This window comes from Chiloscyllium punctatum, chromosome 40 (genome assembly GCF_047496795.1).
Source record: "Chiloscyllium punctatum isolate Juve2018m chromosome 40, sChiPun1.3, whole genome shotgun sequence".
In the NCBI taxonomy this organism is placed as follows: domain Eukaryota; kingdom Metazoa; phylum Chordata; class Chondrichthyes; order Orectolobiformes; family Hemiscylliidae; genus Chiloscyllium; species Chiloscyllium punctatum.
In genome coordinates this window covers 39,691,062-39,706,730 of record NC_092778.1, presented here as the reverse complement: position 1 = coordinate 39,706,730, position 15,669 = coordinate 39,691,062, and the positions used below count along the sequence as shown (strand labels likewise).

The 15,669-nt window shown below is 39.4% G+C and overlaps 1 protein-coding gene across 2 annotated transcripts in view; it reads right to left on the bottom strand.

The window, feature by feature from the left end:
• Window positions 1-5,873: 5,873 nt before the first annotated feature.
• The window catches only part of abat (4-aminobutyrate aminotransferase), a 174,267-nt gene continuing 164,471 nt past the window's right edge, over window positions 5,874-15,669 (bottom strand). For both annotated transcript variants that reach the window (XM_072559591.1, XM_072559592.1), the window contains exons 13-16: window positions 14,401-14,568; window positions 10,071-10,217; window positions 7,374-7,485; window positions 5,874-6,676 (exon numbers count right to left, since the gene is read on the bottom strand). In XM_072559591.1, coding sequence (XP_072415692.1) covers window positions 6,555-6,676; window positions 7,374-7,485; window positions 10,071-10,217; window positions 14,401-14,568 — 549 coding nt within the window. In that variant the 3' untranslated portion in view covers window positions 5,874-6,554. The remainder of the gene's footprint in view (window positions 6,677-7,373; window positions 7,486-10,070; window positions 10,218-14,400; window positions 14,569-15,669) is intronic.

Sequence of the window (15,669 nt, the reverse complement as noted above, 5' to 3'; positions counted from 1 at the left end):
ACTACTATGGCTAACCCACTTAGTCTGCACATCTCTAGACAAAGTTAAAAATCACACAACACCAGGTTATAGTCCAACAGGTTTAATTGGAAGCAAACTAGCTTTCGGAGCGACGCTCTTCATCAGGTGATAGTCCTATCTGTTTGACTATAACCTGGTGTTGTGATTTTTAACTTTGTACACCCCAGTCCAACACCAGCATCTCCAAATCATCTCTAGACAGCATGGCTTTGTATTTACCGCAGCCAATCCACCTAGGGCCTGGAACACCCGGGGGAAAACCACGTGGACATGGGGAAAATGTGCAAACTGCACAAAATAACCAAGACAGCATTGCTAACACTGAACCACTGTGCCGCCCCTCATCTGGGGTCTGTGCATAGAAAATAGAAGGACAAAGTGAGGACTGGAGATCAGACTCAAAAGTGTGGCGTAAGAAAAGAACAGCAGGTCAGGTAGCATCCAAGGAGTAGGAGTATCTCTCTCCTGATGAAGGGCTTATGCTCAAAACGTTGACTCTCCTGCTTCTCCGATACTGCCTGACCTGCTGTGCTTTTCCAGCGCCACAATTTTGTATAGAAAACAGAAGTCTGATGAGCTGATGCTTATTGTGTTTTCGGTACGGTGAAAGTAGTGGTGACGTAGTGTACTGAAATAGTTTTAAAAAGAAGAAATTTGACTTGTCAAATGCATTACATCTGGGCCATGAAAGGAACAACCAATATCTATTCCAAATTTCGTACTGGCAATTTCATTTGGAAAACATGAAATTGCTTGCACCATTGACAAAATTAATAGTTTAAACTCATGCATTATCAGTCTCTGCTTTTCAGATTTTGTAAATTACTTGTTACTTGGTTATGATAGGGATGTGATTTATTTAAGTAACAGTTCTTGATATTTGGACAAGTAGAAGGTTGAATTGCACTTGCAAGCTTAACATTCACATGGATTTTCTTTTTCTTGAAGGTGTTGACTTTTAATAGCCTGCTCCGTTATTGGCAAACATCTTGTCAGGCAAAATCTTTTTTACCACTGTATACATCAAGTACCCAGAAAAAGTTTGCTGTTTTTGGTTGGTGTTTTAAGACTTGTGCTGTACAATATCTTCAAGCAACGAAGCTTCATCTTAAAGCATATGAAAGATGTGTTATGTCACAAGTACAGATGCAACACAGGCAAATGTCTGTAAATGTCCAGGAACACAGGATGGAGCCAAAGCCCAAATGTCCAGATAATGAACACTTCACAATGATATATAGGTTTCATGGAATTAGGTTTCTGAGAGCTGTTTCACAGCTAAAAGTACTTCAGACTGGCATAACTGTCACACTTGTACCCACGTTTTATTATTTTTACTTGCAGGAACAAGTGCAATATGTTCTCCTTGCTTATATCACCGGATTATCAGGTTTTGCTGTAGTCATGCTTTATTTCATGAGTTATTATTTAAGACGATTCATAGGAATGCTGTATCTGAATGACTCTGGAACCACTCTAAAGGTTTCACATTTGACTTTTTGGGGAAGAAGAAATGATTTTTATGTTGCTGTTCAAGATGTCATGCCTCTTGGAGATACAGGAGACACAGCAAATGAAATTATTCTACAGTTTAAACAATATAATAAAACTGAGGTTTTTTATTTCACAATTAAGTTTGGGCAGGTACTTGATAAACAAAAATTCCTTCAAGTATTTGGTAATAATTAATTAAATCATTTCACTCATTAGCATCCTGATGAAATTTGTAACATTAAATTGGACAAATTTAACATATGCTTAAATGTTGAAATAAACCAAGACATGGTGAAAGCAGGCACTTGACCGTGAGTATTTAGATCCACACTTTCCTGCAATATGAATGTATGCCCCATTGTCATTATGATTCACGCATTATCTAATTCAGTTGTTGGAGTTAACCTTTTTGAGATACAAGCTTTCTCTCCCTACCCTGGGTGAAATGGCCTAATTCCACACTGGAGCAATTCTGTGACGATGTCATGTCTATCTCTTGCAGCACCCTAGGGGCTGTAAGGATAAATATTAGGAGCTGTAAGCATTTGCAGTCTTGGCCTGCTTTGCCATTATTCTAAGGCTGTAGCAGTTGGCAATTTTCGATCCAATCTCCCACTGTTCCTTTCCTCTTCTAGTATCTTTTTCTGTTTTGAGTTGTGGTGGTGTTTCTTTTTCAAGTTATGCTCAATTGCCAGAGGAAGGTCTATAAGTGCCTGGAAGCAATTGTATCACCACGAATACTTAAATGACCAAAAACAGCAGAAAGCCTTGCACGTTTACTCAGCCTTTCTTTATGGAAAGCTCCAATTCAATTGTACTAGCAGCCAAAAGCGATAACCCAATGACTACTATGTAAATCATGAAAAACCCCCTAAATAATCCTATTGGGGGCATTAATGACATTTAACATTGTGACCTGTGAGAGGTCCAGATACACTGACAGTCTACCTCCTCCACCTGATGCTAGCAGTCATTCATTGTGCATGTCCCTTTGTCAAGATGTCTCATGCACTCCCCATCAGAAGTGTGCATGTAAATCTCAGATGCTGTTTTGAGCAATAGAAAGCAGTGTAGTGACTAAATGAACATAAATGTTTAAAAGCCTCAATGAGAAATCTTTTGGAGGTGGTTTCGTATGTTCATAGTCTGAGAATTGGGGCCAGACCATTCAGGAGAGATGTTACGAAGTACTTCTACACACACAGTGGTTGATGTTGGAACTCTCTTCCACAAATGGCAGTGAATTCTGGATCAATTGTTAGTTTTAAATTTGAGATAGACATTTAGGGATATGGGGTTAGGCCACCCATCAGCCATGATATAGTGAATGGCGGATTAGGTTTGAGGGGCCTAGTCCTACATTACCAATTTTAACCCATGACCAAAGAGAGCCTGGGAATATGGATTAAGTTTCCAGTATTTTAGAACAGACAAACAGCAGATTAATAAAATCTAATTTTTTTTTCTTTGTCCTATGATCAATGAACCCATGGCCTGCTAACAATGAATTTCACCCAAATGTCAGTACTGCTATTGAACTGTTATATGAGTTGGCAATATTATTTTAGTCATAATTTATGGCTATAACTAGTGGGATTTTCCAGCCAGGAAAAGTGTTTGTTTAAATATGGAAATCTATATTGTATGCAGTGTACAACAGCTGCAGGATGATTTCATCCATTACTGATTGTAAAACAATGGTCTATAAAACCCAAACTTTATAATTATTAGCAACAAGTATAAAAATTCTTAAAGGAATGAAAACAGTGATTGTGTTTAAAAGTTATGCTTTGCATTAATATACGTTTTGAACTGTGCAGAGTTTTATATATTACAAGTTTTGGAGAAATCCTATCTCTGATATGAAGGCAATGAATTGGTATGTTTTAAAGGCCTAATTAAATCAGCTTTAAGTGTTTGAAGCCTGTAAAAGAGAACACAAGCTAGCATTGATTGACAACACCACTTATTAAATGTACAGTGAAAAAAGCAGACCATTTTTAGTTTATGGCTTTTGTCAGGTGTACTTTATCTTAATTCTCCAAAGAATGGTTTGTAAGAAATCACTAAACTTAAGGAACTTAAATTGCTCTACTGCCAGATGATCAGAAAGAAGGACTGAAAAGCTCTGCAACAGTCATGAGGAATGGGAAATTACTGAAGCAGGTGTTGACCATAATATATTGTCAAGAAATGTCTTACATTATGGTTTGAACAAAATATTGGCAGCCTCATTAATGAACTGGAGGTTTTTTGTAGGATGATGTGATCTTGTCAGTAAAACATCCTTCCCAAATTAGAATGATCAGCAGGTGGTTAACTGTTCATTGTTGATTTTTATATATAATTTCTTGTAAGTTATGACTAATGCACTTATTGCTAATATATACTGTAACAGGTGAATTATTATTGTTAACAAGTATTCCTGTGAATCTAGTAAAGATAGTACTGTTTCATTTGAGCTTTGTATTGTCGTCTTATTTCTCAATTCTTGTTTAAACTATTGTGACTTGTCAAATTCTCACCACCTGCAAGTTCTCCAAATTGATTGAATTTTTTGAAGAAGCAACAAAGAGGATTGATAAGAGCAGAGTGGTAAATGTGATCTATATGGACTTCAGTAAGGCGTTCGACAAGGTTCCCATGGGAAACTGATTAGCAAGGTTAGATCTCATGGAATACAGGGAGAACTAGCCATTTGGATACAGAACTGGCTCAAAGGTAGAAGACAGAGGATGGTGGTGGAAGCTTGTTTTTCAGACTGGAGGCCTGTGACCAGTGGAGTGCCACAAGAATCGGTGCTGGGTCCTCTACTTTTTGACATTTACATAAATGATTTGGATGCAAGCATAAGAGGTACAGTTAGTAAGTTTGCAGATGACACCAAAATTGGAGGTGTAGTAGACAGCAAAGAGAGTTACCTCAGATTACAACAGAGTCTGGACCAGTGGGCCAATGGGCTGAGAAGTAGCAGATGGAGTTTAATTCAGATAAATGTGAGGTGCTGCATTTTGGGAAAGCAAATCTTAGCAGGACTTATACACTTAATGGTAAGGCCCTAGGGAGTGTTGCTGAACAAAGAGACCTTGGAGTGCACGTTCATAGCTCCTTGAAAGTGGAGTCACAGGTAGATAGGATAGTGAAGGAGGAGTTTGGTATGCTTTCCTTTATTGGTCAGAGTATTGAGTACAGGAGCTGGGAGGTCATGTTGTGGCTGTACAGGACATTGGTTAGACCACTATTGGAATATTGTGTGCAATTCTGGTCTCCTTCCTATGGGAAAGATGTTGTGAAACTTGAAAGGGTTCAGAAAAGATTTATAAGGATGTTGCCAAGGTTGGAGGATTTGAGCTATAGGGAGAGGCTGAACAGGCTGGGACTGTTTTCCCTGGAGTGTCGGAGCCTTATAGAAGTTTACAAAATTGAGGGGCATGGATAGGGTAAATAGGCAAAGTCTTTTCCCTGAGGTCAGGGAGTCCAGAACTAGAGGGCATAGGTTGAGGGTGAGAGGGGAAAGATATAAAATAGACCTAAGGGGCAACTTTTTCACACAGAGGGTGGTATAGGTATGGAATGAGCTGCCACAGCAAGTGGTGGAGGCTGGTACAATTGCAACATTTTAAGAGGCATTTGGATGGGTATATGAATGGGACGGGTTTGGAGGGATATGGGCTGGGTGCTGGCAGGTGGGACTAGATTGGGTTGGGGTATCTGGTTGGCATAGACGGGTTGGACCGAAGGGTCAGTTTCCATGCTGTACATCTCTATGACTCTAAATAATACACTTTCCTGATCTCAAAATATATCATTGAATGAACAATGTTGGGTAAAAATCCAGAAACCAACATCCCCCCCCCCCCACCCCTGATGGTGCTGTGGGCGTACCTATAGGAAATGGATAGCAGCAGTTCAAGAAGGCAGCTCACTACCACCTACTCAAGGGCAATTAACAATGGGCCTAACCAATGTTGCCTACATTGAAGTACTGCATTTTAAAAAAAGTTACTACTTTCACTTAGACCCTTGAATTGTACCATGACCCAAAAGTGTAAATGCTATTTGCTAAAATTCTGCATATAACTTACATTTATGGTTGCTGAACAAAGACCTTGGAGTGCAGGTTCATAGCTCCTTGAAAGTGGAGTCACAGGTGGATAGGATAGTGAAGGAGGAGTTTGGTATGCTTTCCTTTATTGGTCAGAGTATTGAGTACAGGAGTTGGGAGGTCATGTTGTGGCTGTACAGGACAATAATGTCCTTTGCAATAACGTGAAGTGGAAAGTGCTTGAAGCAAAAAATGTTGCTTTTTCCAACACTAATTCATTTCACACACCTACACAAAAAGACACTAACAAAAATGTATCCTATTAGTTTAATGATAGAGTAAAATTGTAGATCATCTTTTTCAACAATATATATCATTTAAAGAAACTAGGATTTATTGGAAGATACAGATGGCCATGGTGAATAAATTTATATCAATTTCTATATATGGTGAACTGACCAAGCTTTCGACATCTTACTCAAGCAACTAGGCTTTCTGGTTATTTTGACATAGTAAATGCATGACATGTTTCAAATTGAACTGAAATTATTTTGAAATAATCCACCATTAATTCACAAGATAGTGTGTGCAGCATTTTAGAACAGATCACAAATTCCCTACTGTAGATCATAAATGCCATAGGTGACATACAAAATATCAGTAAAAATTTCAATGGTGACTATTTATGAAACTGAAGTTACATTAATGTGGTATTGTTCAACTTGCAACATTATACACAAAGCATATTACGATGGAAAATTAACATTAATTTATATGTAATGTTATTTGCTGTTTTATTCACAGATTGTTAAATGATACACAATTTACACATTTGAAAGGGTTGTAGAGATCAAACTCGCCATTATTGATTTTTTTTTAAAAAGTTGGCAAAATGGTTGATGTCAACGTTGAACAAATGGTCAGGAAATTACACTATCATGTAATCTAGATTGTGGTTTGAGGATGCTTTTGTGCTGCCTGCTGTGTCATGGATTTATTTGTGGGCAGCCAGAACATCACTGAAAACATTAAGGAAGAGGTGTGCATGGTGTGGCTTGAATATCAAAGCAGGACGGAATCGAATAGACTTTTCTCCACAGCCTCCAAGTACAATGCCTAAAGAGAGAAAAATGAGTGGTCAAACCCATAAAATATCAATTTTTAGATTAACTATTTACATAGTCTAGCCTAGTCCACTTCAGTTATTCTGCATGGCTTTCAGGAGGTTAAACAAGCGTGGCTTGGAATCAAACTTTCACTTCACAGATTCCATTTTGCTCGACTTCACAAGATCAGGCACCCACACCATTCACCCCAAGTTGCGTCATGCTGTGTGTTAGCTGTCCCACCTCTAATATGAAGAAGGGCTCCATTTTGCATTTGTCTAAACATAGCAACTCACCTTTTACATCTTACATCTTAACATCTATCCCTTGATTTGTTAGCAATGTAATATTTATACTGCAAATTTGCATTGTAGTCCCCTTATTTACAAACACTCAGAATCTCACCCATTGTTGGCTTGATGCTCATGCCTCTAGTATAGATTGGAAACTGACAAATGGAGGGATAGGGAATTTGATGGTAGAAAATTCTACTCCATCTACAATGCCCATTGACAAGAGCAGTTGAAATGTCACCCCTATATGGACTGATTTATAATGTCAGATTATATAGCTGCCTCTACTTTGTGCAATACTAAATGTCACTACTGCATTTTTGAATCTCAACCTCAAGGCCAGAATAATTGCTATAATTTTAAAACATTAAATTGAATAAATTTAGTCTTGTATTTGATACTGATCTATCTTACCTTTATTTCTCATTTGCAGCACAAGTTTATTTCTTATTGCATCGTTGGGTGCATCTATAGAGCAGAATGTACCTTTCCCCCTGGCTCTACTCAAAATGTGTGGATAGAGAATCTGTAAAGAAGCATAGGAATTAAAGTCCATTAATGTGTTGATGTGATGCCAATAACAAATAGCAATAAATAATGAGAATAATATATTTTACAAGAGTTCCACTGAAATGAATCCTGAAAATGTTTTGTGCATTCCTCTAAACAATTGAAATGTTAATTCTTTTTCATTTTAAAAGTACAATTTGCACATGAACAAAAGTGGCCAGTACTCCCATCCGATGTACCTATCATGTTTGAGTAAGATTTTATTTACATAGAGGTGTAAGTGATATTTGAGAAGATTTGTAGCTCTGGTTGATGATAAGTATGTAAGTTAGCTCGCTGAGCTGGAAGGTTTGTTTTCAGATGACTAGGTAACATCACTATGACTAGGTAACATCATCAGTAAGAGTCTCCATTGAAATGCTGGTGTTATGTCCTGTCTCTCTATTTATAGGTCTTGGTTTCTTAAGGTGGGTTGTCATTTCCAGATCTTTTTTTCAAGGGAAGGTAGATGGGGTCTAAGTCAATGTGTTTATTGATGGAGTTCTGGTTAGAATGCCACTTTTCTAAGAATTCTTGTGTGTCTTTGTTTCGCCTGTCCTGGGATGTGTGCGTTGTCCCAGTCAAAGTGGTGTCCTTCTTTGTCTGTATGTAAGGAAACTAATGAGAGTAGGTCGTGTCTTTTAGTGGTTAGTTGGTGTTCATGTATCCTGGTGGCAAGTTTCCTGCTTGTTTGTTCGATGTAGTGTTTTTTCCAGTTCTTGTGTGGTATTTTGTAAACGATGTTAGTTTTGCTGGTAGTATCTAATGGATCTTTTAGGTTCATTGGTTGCTGTTTAAGTATGTTAGTAGGTTTGTGGGCTTTGATGCCAAGCGGTCTGAGTAGCCTGGAAGTCATTTCTGATATGTCTTTGATGTAAGTTAATGTATAGTTTTGAACTAGAGATGTACTTTGGACTTAAATGTTTCTGCATCTCTTTCTCTTGTGGTCTGCTGCCATTCCCAAGAGATTGTGACATGAGTTACAATAAAGTTTTGTGGCCCTTGGTATGGGACAATTTTATTTGGTTCATACGCCTTCTGTTTATGGTAGTGGATCGCTCTATGCTATAACTGTATTATATACCTTATTCTCAAGTACATGCAGTTCTACTACTGATGAGGTTTGCCCCCCTTTCCTTGATGCTGATTAAGAGCTTTAGGATTGCTACCCTCAGCTTTAGGTTGTAGATCTGTCTTTAGTTTGTTCCACATGGTAGTATACATGATGCAGATGTCTTCACAGTCTTTACAAGAACTATGATTGGTGACCACTTCTTCCAATGTTATCATGTACAGATACATCTGTGACAGGTAGATTAATTACAGTAAGGTCACGTAGGTGTTCAGAATGCTGGAAACGTGTCGTGGCACTCAAAGCATTAACTCTCTCTTTCCAGATCTGCTGAGTTTCTTTGGCACCTTGTTTTTATTTGAGATCTCAAGCAATCACAGTATTTTGCTTTTATTCAAATACCTCCCTGTATTAGTTCTTGCACCATTCTCTCAATGCTCAATTGGAATTTACATCTGCCTGGACATTTGTCAGGCCTGGCACACATTAAATCATCCCATTAGAGACCAGTTAATATATTTGCTTTCCACAGAGCTTCCTCCAAATAGTATTTAACATGATTTGCTGGTCCAGGTGGTGGAAGTGATGGAATGATTTGGTTGGTTATCAGGAGATTTGATTTACAGTACACTGTTGAACTTAAAGCCACATGACTTAATGGGTCAATATTGACAACTTCCAGGTCTATTCTGATAATTTCTCACTGCTGTTGCTAAGAGAAAACTAAAAAAGTTGGTACCTGTTTATTATGGAAAAGAAAATATTGTCTAAAAAAAGGACCATGTTTGATCTGACTCTCCTCTCTAATTTCATCTCAGAATCAACTATTAACATAATGCCTTCCAGTTACCTGATGTCCGATGGCCACATACAAAAACATAACAGATCGATTTATGTGTAAAATGATTTTAGAATTCCACAATACTACTCTGAAGTGCCATAAAGGGGATGAGAAATTGCAGAAATAATCTGGCCTCTGTTAAATGCAATAATGTTTTTGTGACTTGCTGTGCTTTCATAATATTGTTCCAATCCAGATGCAAGATTTCCAATCAACCGGTTCAAAGTTAAATGCAGAACTGCCGTACTAAAATGGGTTTCCTAAGGGTCTTAGTGAGTCAAAGGGTTTTTCTATTTGGCTTTTGAATGACTTCATGAACCCAACAACATTAACAGTGTTTTTGGAAAATATGCAATGGCTATATTTCATACCAACGCTGTGTTCCTAATCACGTCACACAGTCTGTGACAACTCTGTGACACTATGTGATGTTCCATTGAACTGCTCCATTACCACTGAAATTACACCTTTATTTGATTAATCGCACCAGCAGTCATTAAATCAATTTTCAAATTATTTCAGGTAAAGAATCAAATTATATCTTAATACAATAAGAGCTGGATGCAAAAAGAATGGCATGGTGAGATATCCAATTGTAAAGTAAAACAATTATTTTTTGCAAGTTTTCAAGTACCCAATTAATTATTACCTGTAAATCCTTAAGACCCTGTAATAGGACCTTGCCACTTTCAATGACGTTGTCCAAGAGTTTTTCTCTCCTAATAACATTAAGTACTTCAGAAAACATGAGATTCTTTGAAGGGTCTCCAAGCCATGTATTGAAAATCCTGTAGGCCTGTAACAAGATGCATTATACAGATTATAACTCGTTATAGAAATAAAATGTATTACTTTGTAAGTTTCTTTGTTTTAGTAATCAGTAGAATTTATCATTAACATGTGTAATTTATTCAGAGTTCAATATTGAAAAGCAACTACATCAAAGATCTTCAAGAAAAGGTTCCAACAACTTTTTTTAACAAGTATAAAATTCAGAGAAATGAATTTTTTCTATTATTTGGCATTTTCCTTTTATTCTAGAAGCAGTGGGTTATGCAGGGGTACAATCCCACAGATCACAGCAGCTTTCAAAAGGTTCAATCACCTGAGCATCCCAATGAGGTGGTGCTAGGCAGGAGATGGCAGGAAGAAGCAGGAATGTCACCTTTCACTGTCATGCAAATACACATTCTGACTTTCAAGATCAAAGGCTATGCAGCAAAGAGTTTTTCCTGTAATAATTAAATTAATTTTAATGCTTTCAGTACTAAGGATAGCAGCAGACAATAAAACCTAGAAACATACTGTAGTGAATTGTTGGTTCTTTAAAGCAAATAAACTATTTTTAAAATTGCATAATTATAGCAGTGAACTGATAATTGGTTTATTTAACATTATAGTGGAAAATTTGGATTAGCATCCGTGTTGTATGCACATACCTTTCAGTAAATCACACCAGATAGTGGTGTGGGTGCACTGCTCCGTGTAACTATTAATTATTAACAGGGTTTGTTTTATCTTCCCAAAAATGGAAAATATTTTTAAAAACCAAAAATTGTAAACTATTCCCATTTAGAAGGGAGCTTCAGCTGAGTAAAGAATGAGTAACTGACAACAGACTGCAGGCAAGCCAAAGGCTTGGATCTCACTCTGGGTTGAGTTAGTTAATTTCAGTCGTAATGATCCACTAACAATGAAATTAACTTCAACTCTGAGGCAGACTAAATCAATAAGTTAAAAATCACACAACGTCAGGTTATAGTCCATCAGGTTTATTTGGAAGCACTAGCTTTCGGAGCACTGCTCCTTCATCAGGTAATTAACGAGGTAAAAACAATGACTGCAGATGCAGGAAACCAGATTCTGGATTAGTATTGCTGGAAGAGCACAGCAGTTCAGGTAGCATCCAAGGAGCTTCGAAATCGACGTTTCGGGCAAAAGCCTTTCATCAGGAAGAAAGGCAGTGAGCCTGAAGCATGAAGAGAAAAACGAGAGGAGGGTGGGGGTGGGGAGAAAGTAGCATAGAGTACAATGGGTGAGTAGGGGAGGGAGTGAAGGTGATGGGTCAGGGAGGAGAGGGTGGAGTGGATGGGTAGAAAAGGAAATAGGCAGGTAGGACAAGTCCGGACAAGTCATGGGGACAGTGCTGAGCTGGAAGTTTGGAACTAGGGTGAGGTGGGGGAAGGGGAAATGAGGAAACTGTTGAAGTCCACTCATCAGGTGATTGTCGGGTGAAGGAGCAGTGCTCCGAAAGCTAGTGCTTCCAAATAAACCTGTTGGACTATAACTTGGCATTGTGTGACTTTTAACTTTGTACACCCCAGTCCAACACCAGCGTATCCAAATCATAAATCAATAAGATGTTCAGTGTCTGATTTTCATCAGTACAGCCTGTATCTCTGCTCCTTTAAGTCTAAGGGATGCAAAGTTGAACGGATATGGCACATACTTGTTTGGCCATCCACTGTCAGACTTGGCTGGACCATGTAAAGCACGATCAGGTCCTGCTTTCATCTGCTGAAACTGTTCACTATTTCAACATTATCCTGGAATGCATAGTTAACCATAGGAGTTTCTTTTTTTCTATTGCAAGCTGTCATCTTATCCTTGCTCTTGCTTCCTCTACCATACTTTCAACTATAAGTATAAGGAACTCAATAATTTCTTTGTTATTAAGATTGAAACCATCCAATTAGCAGCTTCTACCCTTCTCTCCCTTCTCTAGCCCTAGAACCATGCTTTCTCTAAAGTTCCTCACTATCTTAACTCGGAACTCAAATCTTTCTCCAGTTTCTCTCCTATCTTCCCTCTTGCTTTCTCTACACTGAGATCCATCCACATTATGCTCCCTCTTCCCAGTAAAGTGCTGACTTCCTCTTAATTGATATTTACAATTAAGGCTATAGTCCAAAAGTACTAGCTTTCGGAGCATTGCTCCTTCATCAGGTAGCTGCCTGACAAAGGAACAGCGCTCTGAAAACTTGTACTTTCAAATAAACCGGTGGACTATAACCTGGTGTTGTGTGATTTTTAAACGTTGTCCACCTCAGTCCAACACTGGTACCTTGACATCTTACTTGATATTGTTAATGGTTCTCCTTTTAGGTGTTATCCCTATCTCCTTTAAATCCTTTTAATGGATGTAGAATTAACCAATTTCACCAAAGGAAATCCCAGATGGCCTCCGTCTTCAAAGACCGCAATTTCCCCTCCCACGTGGTCGACAATGCCCTCCAGCACATCTCCTCCACTTCCTGCACCTCTGCCCTTGAACCCCACCCATCCCAACACAACAAGGACAGAATCCCCCGGTCCTCATTTTCACCCCATCAACCTCTGTATACATCGCATCACCCTCTGCCACCTACAAATGGACCCCATCACTAGGGATATATTTCCCTCCCTACCCCTATCAGCATTCCGGAGAGACCATTCCCTCCATGACTCCCTTGTCAGATCCACGCTCCCCACCAACCCTCACCCCATTCCCGGCACGTTCCCCTGCCACCGCCGGAAGTGCAAAGTCTGCATCCACACCTCCTCCTTCACCTCCATCCAAAGCCCCAAAGGATCCTTCCATATCCAACAGAAATTTATTTGTACCTCCACAAATGTCATCTATTGTATCTGTTGCACCCGATGTTGTCTCCTCTACATCAGGGAGCCGGGACACCAGCTTGTGGATTGTTTCCGAAAACACCTCTGGGACACCCACACCAAACAACCCCACCGCCCTGTGGCTGAATGCTTCAACTCCCCATCCCACTCTTTGAAGGACATGCAGATCCTAGGCCTCCTCCAACGCCAAAACGCAACCACCCGACACCTGGAGGAAGAACACCTCATCTTCCACCTTGGGACCCTGCAACCCCAAGGGATTAATGTGGATTTCACCAGTTTTCTCATTTCCCCTCCCCCCCCCCCCATCTTATCTCAGTTCCAAACCTACAACTTGGCACTGCCCTCTCGACCTGTCCATCGTCTTTTCCATCTATTTGCTCCACCCTCCTCTCTGACTTATCTACCTTACCCCCAGCCTCACCCCCTCCCATTTATCTCTCAGCACCCCCCTCCCCCCCCCCCACAGCCTACAAGCCTCAGTCCTGATGAAGGGCTTATGCCTGAAACGTCAACTCTCTCGCTCGTCAGATGCTGTTTGACCTGCTGTGCTTTTCCAGCACCACACTCTTGAATAGAATTTTTAAAAAACTAGGGGCCGGATTTTTGCCATGGCTTCAGGACCCTCAATGTAAGGGTCAAGTGTAAGAAGTTACAGTGTGAGAGGAGCAATCATCCAGTAAATAGATTCCCTGAGCAGAACAATTAATGACAGAGGTTTGGCTTTCTGTGAAACTAGGAATGACGGGCAGATTCTTCAAGCTGAAGGACCAATTGGATGTTCTCCAACAAGTTGTCTTTTCATATAGGGCGTCCAAGATGGAGATGCCTTCTCTCTAACTTCTTTAATTCTACAATAAAATAATGAAAATATAAATGCCCTACAAACCTCAGCTACCATTATTGGTGTGGAACCCATCTAAAAAGAAGTTTGTGGCTGCAGCTGGAAGCTAGCGGGTGGGGAAGACCGAAAAATTGAGTATTAGCCCCCAGATCTGCTGCTGGCCAGCTCTGATAATAGGCCTTATCAAATTTTAGTAAGCGCAGTTGGCCATCTGCAACTTTTGGCCAGGTAGCTCTGCTGTCCTGTTATCCCGTGCTGATTCCATCCCAACCCCCACCCTTGAGAAATGGATCAGGGGCATGTATGATGCTGGTAATGTGACTTTTCTCACTGGCCGACCTCCCTGCTTGTTTCATGAAGAGCTAAAAGTTCCCTCCGCGATATATTTTAACACAATTCACTTGAAATCTAACTAATGATTGAATGTGAGCACATGTTTCAAGTAAAGAAGCTCCTTCTGTTATTTGGACAGTACTGTACAAACCATTTCAACCAATTTCTTATCATATGCACTCACCATGTCAGGCCTTAGTTCATCCTTGTAGAAGTAACCTCCTGACAGCAACTTCTTACTGAAGGTGACGATATCAGCTGGATCATCCAGGCCCCAGTGCTCGTGAGCCCAAAACTTGCCTGTGGCACCACCTCCCGTCTGGACTTCGTCACACAAGAAAGCACAGCCATGCTGATTGAGCAGTTTCAGGCAGACAGGGTAAGGTAGGTGAGGGACAAAAAGCCAGAATTTCATAATTTGTGGCAATGATAAACACAATGTGACAATGGGTGATCTGCATGTGGCAGGGGTCAAGCAACAGGAAAACAAAATGGTAGGCAAGGAAGTGAAATAAAGGCACCATCAGTGTAATTATCAATTCCTATCACCTACCCATAATAATTTAGGAGGCATGGAAGCTCACATTTTACAAATGGTAAATATATTTTCAAAATATGGTATACTGAAAATATTTTCTAGTGCAAAGCATGTATCAAAAATGGACAATATGCGACTATCATTGGTATTAAAAGCAAATTTAACCTTTAATGCAGAAATGTTTCTATATCATTAAACAACTTGTTATTTCAGCTGTAATGGCCTCATAAAGCTATCATGTCTAGTAAACAGGAAATAAATCTGTTTGTGTGAGCTTAGCTTAAGGTGTCTGCTGTAAATACATCAGACAGAGGGTGGTTACGATTGATTAAAGTTCTCTTAGAGAATAGAGATAGAGTTGAAGTCATAATGTTGTTAGGTCTTCCTGAGTGGGCTAAAATCAAGATAAACCAGATTTCATAAAAGGAAACTCAGATGTATAAAGTTAGCATAATGTAACTGACTGTAGGACTGCTCTCTCATTAAGACAGAGATGAATGGTGTGGTTTAACTGCAGGATCACTGTGCCTCAGGGGAGGGGAGAGATTGAGAAGGTCAGACCTTCATAGTAACCTCAGCTGGTGTGGGAGTTAAACCCATGTATTGGTCTGCATCACAAACCGGCGAACTGAACTGAATGATCTGCTTTATACCAGGACCCTGGAACTGAATGTTAATAGGTGGGAGATAATTTTTTTTTCCCAGATAGAGGCTGTGCAATAAAAACAAAAACAAGAGAGTCAATTCATGAAGTAGTCATTTATGGTTTTCAATAATTTTTAAGGTCAAAGGTCCGATTGAGTGAAATCTGCTTCAATTCATGATCTGTTTGCTCACTGTTCCACAATGCAACAGCATATTAAGTAGCAAAAACCTTTATATTACCAGTTCTCAGTAAGCTTACAGAAACAATTT